This window comes from Harpegnathos saltator, unplaced genomic scaffold (genome assembly GCF_003227715.2).
Source record: "Harpegnathos saltator strain DR-91 unplaced genomic scaffold, Hsal_v8.6 scaffold12, whole genome shotgun sequence".
NCBI lineage: Eukaryota > Metazoa > Arthropoda > Insecta > Hymenoptera > Formicidae > Harpegnathos > Harpegnathos saltator.
The window spans coordinates 52,501-60,328 of record NW_020229895.1 but is presented as its reverse complement, the minus strand read 5'-3'; the positions used below and the strand labels follow the sequence as shown (position 1 = coordinate 60,328).

The 7,828-nt window shown below is 42.0% G+C and overlaps 1 protein-coding gene across 4 annotated transcripts in view; it reads right to left on the bottom strand.

Moving 5' to 3' along the window:
- Positions 1 to 2,290: 2,290 nt before the first annotated feature.
- Positions 2,291 to 7,828, bottom strand: part of usp (retinoid X receptor ultraspiracle) — a 36,720-nt gene continuing 31,182 nt past the window's right edge. For 3 of the 4 annotated variants that reach the window (XM_011152635.3, XM_025304813.1, XM_025304822.1), the window contains 3 exons: positions 6,589 to 6,895; positions 5,931 to 6,256; positions 2,291 to 5,597 (listed from right to left, as the gene is read on the bottom strand). In XM_011152635.3, the coding sequence (XP_011150937.3) occupies positions 5,324 to 5,597; positions 5,931 to 6,256; positions 6,589 to 6,895 (907 nt within the window). In that variant the 3' untranslated portion in view covers positions 2,291 to 5,323. The remainder of the gene's footprint in view (positions 5,598 to 5,930; positions 6,257 to 6,588; positions 6,896 to 7,828) is intronic. The other variant, XM_025304816.1, reaches the window with a different exon arrangement.

Below are 7,828 nucleotides of genomic sequence, written 5' to 3'. Positions count from 1 at the left end.
AGAAAGAAAACGAATCGTTATTTTATCATGGCATCCGTATGCGTTTGTCGACCTGACATTTTATCCATAAAGAGTGGAATGTTTACACGTAATTCAACACCTATCGATATACAATTCATTGACGAGTGTCAAGTCCGGCTTCATATATAATCGGAGATTTATATACATATACACATATATATATATACATATACATACATACATATATATATATATATATATATATATATATATATACTTTTTTAATACTTGTTGCTCGCAATTTTACGAATCTAATTTGAAATTATGAACAAACGTCTACAAGCTTTTCTCACGCAAACGTATGTTCTTTTGTGAGAAGAAATAAACGAGCAACTCTGAAATATCATATTTACGGTAATATTCGAAATCATATTTGATCGTATAGTGGCAGTTATACACGAGAGTTAACTTATTAACCGTCTCTTAACTAGATTGCCGATACATAAAATTGTACGACGTTTATGCATATACATGTAAAACATACTGGCTTATAGCTTAGTTCTTTAAAAGTACGCAATATTTTTAGTAGGACATCTGGTACTATCTGTTAAGTCGGGTATACCTTACACGCGAGCGACAAGAGTAAACGGTATGTATACTATTAACATTATTTCGGTATTATTGTTATTACTATTGTTGTTACTATTATTATTATTATTATTATTACCATTATCATCATCATCATAATCATCGTTATCATCATCATCGTCATCATCATCATCATCATCACCGTCATTACTATTATCATCATTATTATTACTGTATTATCGTTATTATATAATAATAATTATTATTATCATTAATTAAACTTATTTGTACTGATCTATGTAGAATGGGTGCGTAGGAGTTCTCAATATGTTACAGAAAGATGCAATGTCGCTCGTTTCACGATTACTGAAACGACAAAAGGTGTTTCAGTACTAAAGATATCCTTTATGCGTACAAGTCACACAAGGATACGCGTAAGATAGCGTGCGTGTAAGAAGTCATTAAAATCTCTCGAAATGATCAACGATACATGCAACAAGACTCAAGGGAAACAAATGTAACGCAGGACTTGCATAAGTACAAGACGAAAAGCGAAGAGACCACAACGGATATATATATACGCGAGAAAGAGGTAATCGTTTACCCGTTGCGTTCACTGTACAGAAAGATTATACAGCGCACCCAATTCTTCCGCTCTAGGACACTGTGTTGTTAACTAGAATTACTACACACAATTTGAGCATCGTACCATTTCTATGATACTTCAAAGAAGTATGGCAAAAAGCAGTTCTTCTCTCTTTAAGTTTAACATTAAAGTATACGATCTCGGGAGTTCTCGGGAGTGCGATGCTTCACACGCGAGAAGCTCGGTGAGTGTGTTATTTTTAATTATGCTTTCTAATAGACATCACGACATCTCAAAAAGACCACTCTTATGTGTAATCCTCTTACCTTATGTATAATGCCTGATCGCAAGACATAGGTTTCATTAGTTTGTCAGAATCTTTGTCAACTCTTTCTGTTTTGTTTCGTTTTTCCTCTTTATCTTGATCACTACTGAGGTTGTTGTATCATTTGCGAAAGAATTCGGTTTATATATTATATATCTGTGTATGTACATATATATGTGTGTGTGTGTGTGTGTGTGTGTGTGTGTACGCGTGCGTGTGTGTACACACACATACCACGCGTACACGCATATACACACGCACGCGCACGACACACGACACACGACACACACACACACACACACACACACACACACACACACACACACACACACACGCACACACACACACACATACACGTATAGATATTTCCTTTTTAACATTTATATATTTATATGAAACTTCATTCACAGGTAGCATTCGCGCCCTCCAATCCTAAAAATGGTCACTTACAGCGTCGTTTGTATCGTATTTTAAGGAATTTGAAGAGGTGATCGCGTAATCGCGCGATTGTTCAGAGGTAATTTTGGTGTCAGGCGGTTTTCTTCGTCAATAAAAAATAACATGCGGAAGTAACAATTGTACACGGGTCAAATAATATACATAAAAGCGACAATAGAATCTCGTTCTTCACAACTTGCGCTCCTACTCAACAAATCAAAAGTGACTCGAACTACACATTGAGAAATTAAGTCGACTCACATTTGAGATATTGCTCTTGTATCCGCGTTGATTACATCATTAGTATAGATAAACTCATTGTCAGTGGACAGTCGAAACAATGCTATTAAAACAGGCATCTGAAATGAACACTAACTCCACGATAGAATAAGAAAAAAAAAAAAAATGTATGAATTTAATAATTGCGTTTGTTTTTCACGGTATGCATAACATTAAAAACTCTCATCAAGTAGATAACAATAACCAACAACTAACAATCGTAGGCATTCACGCAAAAATAGAAATATGTGTTTAATAATATATAATAATATTATCATAATTTATATTTTATTGTGAAGTAAGTATGATCATTCCCTTACGGTTTCTAAAGTAGTAGAGTAAGTCGTATCAATGATTGGAGCTGAAAGCGTCCGGCGAAGTGTCACAGGTATTTGTACGATATACGAGACGAAATGCATTCTGTCACGTTACTCAGGTCAAAACGAAGAAAAATTAAAAATATTACATACGCGAACGTACGTATTTTAAATATTATGTCATTCACTTTACGTTACACTACATTCCGATATAATCGTTCGATTTTGAGAATTTATTACGAAATCACGCGGGCACGTGCGAGTATTCATATATCTATTTTCAACTTATCCAACTTAGATTCACAGATTTGTATTATACAATTATTATTGTACAATAAACAATATCCAAGTGCAGCTAATAATTGTTTCGACATTCATGCGAATCGGGTCCCAACGTAATAATATCAATATGAAATTATGAAATTTTGTTCACTGCGTGTGAATCGAGCGTCATTGATTCGACTCTTGGAAGTAGAGACGGAGATAGAGGGATTGTCATTAGAAAAATATATATATATATATATATATATGCATCCTATATATGCGTCTTTACATGTCGTAATATTCAATAAAGTTTCATTGTGACCAGCCGAACAAGCACGCCCTGTTTCGTACGAATTTACAGATCCACCGATCCGTCAGCTCGAATCATATGACACTTCATTCTGTAAATTACTAACAATGAGAGTATGTTTCTATCTTAATTCTGTCCACGATCAGTTAATTCTTACTCTAGATTTATAGAATAATTACATATCTCGCGCGCGCGCGCTCGCACACACAAACGTCCGTTCTTCAAGAGGTTCGAGAGCTCTTACGCGTCGTTCTTCTCTTTTATTTTCCTTTTCTATCTATATATATCTTCCTTTTTTCTTTTCTTTTTTTTCGTCATCTTTCGTCGTGCGTTGAACATTCACCGGGAAAAAACAAATCTTAATACCAGTAAATTCTATGACTGAGGAAAATGTGTCTAACATTCCTATTCTATTTGCTGCCATGTCAAATTTGTACCAAATACAGAAGACGGCATATTCCAGCGCTGCAAGTGTTCAAAGGGGGAAAAAAAAAAAAAAAGGGTAAAATAAAAATAAAGCGTAAACCCTAACAGTTTGAAACATCTTGAAAGTAGATACTTGGTTTACACACTTGAGCTTTAGTTTTTCGCAATTTCACTACTTCGTTCACAGTACTCTGTCACATGCTGCTGAACTAAAGGGTGGGAGGGAAGAGGGAGCGGGGAGGCTACCATGCGTGTTCGATATAATTAATAATGAGTCTCAGTAAGTTTCTTTCCTATACTCTAAAATACAAAACAATAAATTATCATTAACGCGCGCGCACACAAGGGCCGCGCATATTAATGTAAATACGTGCATAAATCTATATGCAAATTATAATTCTCTTATAAAGTAACGATTCGAATCGGGGCAAAGTTGGAATGTAAAAATGTCAGAGAACTCGCGAACACAGTCTGCGCGTCTTCGTCGAAATCGCCGAGACAAACGAGATCGCGGGAGCGATTCATCATATATGCGGCGACATGGTCGAGAGGATGAGAAGAAATGCCGAGAAAGAGAGAGGGAGAGGGGAAGAGAGGGAGAGAGAGAGAGAGAGAGAGAGAGAGAGAGAGAGAGGGGGGGGGAATGGTGGTGGGAGAGGAGGAGACCGGAAGTTAAAATTAAAGCAGAGAGAAGACATAATCGTTTCAGAAACATGCACGATCTCGAAAGACGCGCTATTCGACAAAGGCGCAGTGTCTGTTTGTTTGTCTGTTTATCCATCTGTCTGTCTATCAGTCCATCCGCCGCCTGTCCAAGACAAGGATCGATCGTCAGCTGCGAGATATCTTCGTCCGGATGATGGCACGACACATGTCACAGACTAAAGAGGCAGCGATTTGTTCTTAATGATATTTGTAAGGATTTTTATCTATCCGTAGCGCTCCACCGCGCACACGACAGTGAGCACACAACGTTGACGTTGTCGACAGTACCAAGTGTCGATCGTTTGATCTACCAAATATAGGACTTAAAATTTCTGTCTATCATTCCCTTCTCTTTTCTCGCGACGTTTTACGAAGCTGCCAGTTTTCTCGCCGGACAGAGATTTAACTCGCTTTTCGGCGAATCGACAGCAACTGTCGAATTTGCACTCGATCGCGCATTACGCGATGCGTATACATGCTTATTACACAAGTAACGCACAGACAGACACACGCAGCAGATACATAACACACGCGCACGCGCGCCCATGCGCGTACGTGCGTGCGCACGCATGCACACACTGACGCATACCGCCACCACTATTATCACGTGTCTACACGTATCGGCCAGGATCGCCTCCTTATATTGGACACGAAAGTTGCTAAATTCTAACGTAATCATAAATAACAGGACGCGGTAGGAGAAAAGGGAAGATGGGGATTAACGCACGCATGCATGCACGCACGCACGCACGCACGCACGCACGCACGCACGCACGCACGCACGCACGCACGCACGCACGCACGCACGCGCGCGCGGTGAGAAAAAGTAAGTAAATTCCGTTTCATTTGACGCGCGAATGACGATCTGCGGGAGGGATCATCCACAGCAAGGATGAGAAAAAAGAAATGGTTATACGTCAAGTACGTAACTGATAATTATGTTTTACGTTCTTTTATCGTCGCCGTCGCCGTCGTCATCGTCGTCGTCGTCGTCGTCGTTGTTGTTGTTGTTGTTGTTATTGTTGTTGTTGTTGTTGTTGTTGTTGTGTCGTCGTCGTCGTCGTCATTTTCCTCTTTTTTTTTTACAAGTCGGTGTGCCCCAGGACGCGGCACACCTTCTGCTCCTAAGGATCCGATTGCGACTCCAGCATCTCCATGAGGAAATCGTCGATCGGTGAGTCGCCGATCACTTTGAAGAAGAACAGGTGCTCCAGGCACTTGAGACCGATCGAACGGATGGACGGCAGGCGAAGCAACAATTTAGCGAACCTGCCGGGATCGTTCGGCCGGGACATACGAGTGTATTCCTCCAAAGCGGCGTAGATTTTTTCGCGCAGCAAATTGACCTCTTGGACAGACTTGAGGCCTCGCACGTCGGGATTGAAGAGAATAATGGATCTGTGTAATAATCATACGCTATACAACATAATCATATTCGCATACAGGGGCAAGAAGGAAAAGAAAAAGGATAAAAGCAGAGGAATTGCACTTCAAGTCTTGCTTTCACATCCCACACATATGTTGGCACCATACATAGTTGTTGTCGTTTGCGATTTACATCATGTGGATGTTGTTTTCCAAGTTTCGAGAACAAGCCGACTTGTAAAATACGAAGGAAGAGTAAAGGATATTAGGATAGATCGAGAGAGAGAGAGAGAGAGAGAGAGAGAGAGAGAGAGAGAGAGAGAGAGAGAAAGAGAGGGGGGGTTAGGGGTATCTTTGATCGCTCACCTAAGACATCCAAGCTCGGTCCTGTCCATTTCCATTTCGCGCATCTTCGACACTAGCTCCGAGAGCACACGATCGAATATCGTGCCTACACCCGCCTGTTGCGCCGAATTTCGATTCACCGTCGTGCCTGTCGCCAGAACGATACCGTCTTTCACGTCGATGGAACGATGGGAGAAGGCGGCTATCAGCAATTCGTTCCATCCTGCCCTGAGCAAAAGCACTTGATCCTCCAGCGGCAACGAGGTAAAGTGCGGGATGTGCTTCGCCCATGCCACCAGCTGGAACAGCTGTTTGTTCGTAGCGTTGCAAATGTGCGACATTGCGTTCTGCGCATCACAGAAGATGCCGTATTAGTAGGAGCGATTCATTGTCGTTGCAAAGCGGAGCGAGTAAATCAAGCGCCGTTCCACGAGGAACCACCGCGAGCGACGAAAGTAACACCGCTAAACATCGTTGGCGTTCTTCCTGGAACGGCGGGCATAATGAATGTACTCTGTATAAAAATCCCGACGACATTTCTCGCTCGAATCGCACGGCGTTTTGAGCGTTTCGAGCTAGTGTGTGTGTGTGTATGCGCGCGCGCGCGCGCGCGAGAGAGAGAGAGAGAGAGAGAGAGAGAGCGTCCACATCGCGCTCTCAATCAAGCATGAATATTTACCTCGTAATTTCCCTGATGTTCGATCTTACACTCGACCCGTTTCTCCGCCTCGAGGATACGCTCGATCGGCATGTCCGCGTGCATATTGCTCGTGCTCTCCACTTCGGTCTGATCGCGCTCCTTGGTGCGTTGACGCTCCTCCTGCACCGCCTCTCTCTTCATACCCATCGTCAGGCACTTCTGGTACCGGCAGTACTGACAGCGATTTCTCTGCCGCTTGTCGATGATGCAAGACTTCTCCTCACGGCAGGCATACGACAGATCCTTGCGCACGGTTCGCTTGAAGAATCCTTTGCATCCCTCGCAGCTGAAAGACAAGAACTTTATTCAGACAAGTGCAACGACGACGACGACGACGACGACGACGACGACGACGACGACGACAACGACGACGACGACGACGACGACGACGACGACAACGACGACGACGACGACGACGACGACGACGACGACGACGACGACGACGACTCGTCGCGATGATATTATATTTCATTATGATGCAGTTTCGCGCAAATTATTTTTTTATTTTAAATAGAAATATGCGCGTTAGTCGCGCGCAATAAGTAAGTTACAATTTACACGCTCGTCACTCTAAACCTGTGACGTGACAAATTTCCTCCGTGAAAAACGGTCGAATGTAATAAATTGTTGCTTTCGAAATTTACATCTCGGAGAAATGCGAGAGAGAGAGAGAGAGAGAGAGAGAGAGAGAGAGAGAGAGAGAGAGAGAGAGAGAGAGAGAGAGAGGGAGGGAGGGAGGGAGGGAGGGGGGGGAGAGAGAGAGAGAGAGAGAGAGGGAGAAGGAAAGAGAGAGAGAGGGAGAGAGACTGAGACTTGTTTCTTTTCCTTTTTAGTAATGTGGAGTACAATCGGACTGAGGAAAATGATGATATGTTCATGATGTGTGTGATATTATTTATCCTGATTGAAATTACTTATTTCATTCGGACGCGTGACAATATTATTTCCCTGTAATTTTGTATCACGAGCTATTCGCAATTATATTAGAATCTGGTGTAATGATTCAATTTCCGATGGAGTCACAAACAACATCTTCACGCTTGTTGTTTGTTGTTCGATTTTTCTAAAAAGCATCCATCTCTCTCGGGCTAACACGATGAAATGTTCCGCTTTGAAAAATTCTCAGCTTGAGAGACGCGGGCTTGGAATTTCAAGCCTGAGAGCTCGTGCCGAGCCGAGGCGGTGATTTAACGCGGTTGCCGCGCGTACGATAATTATT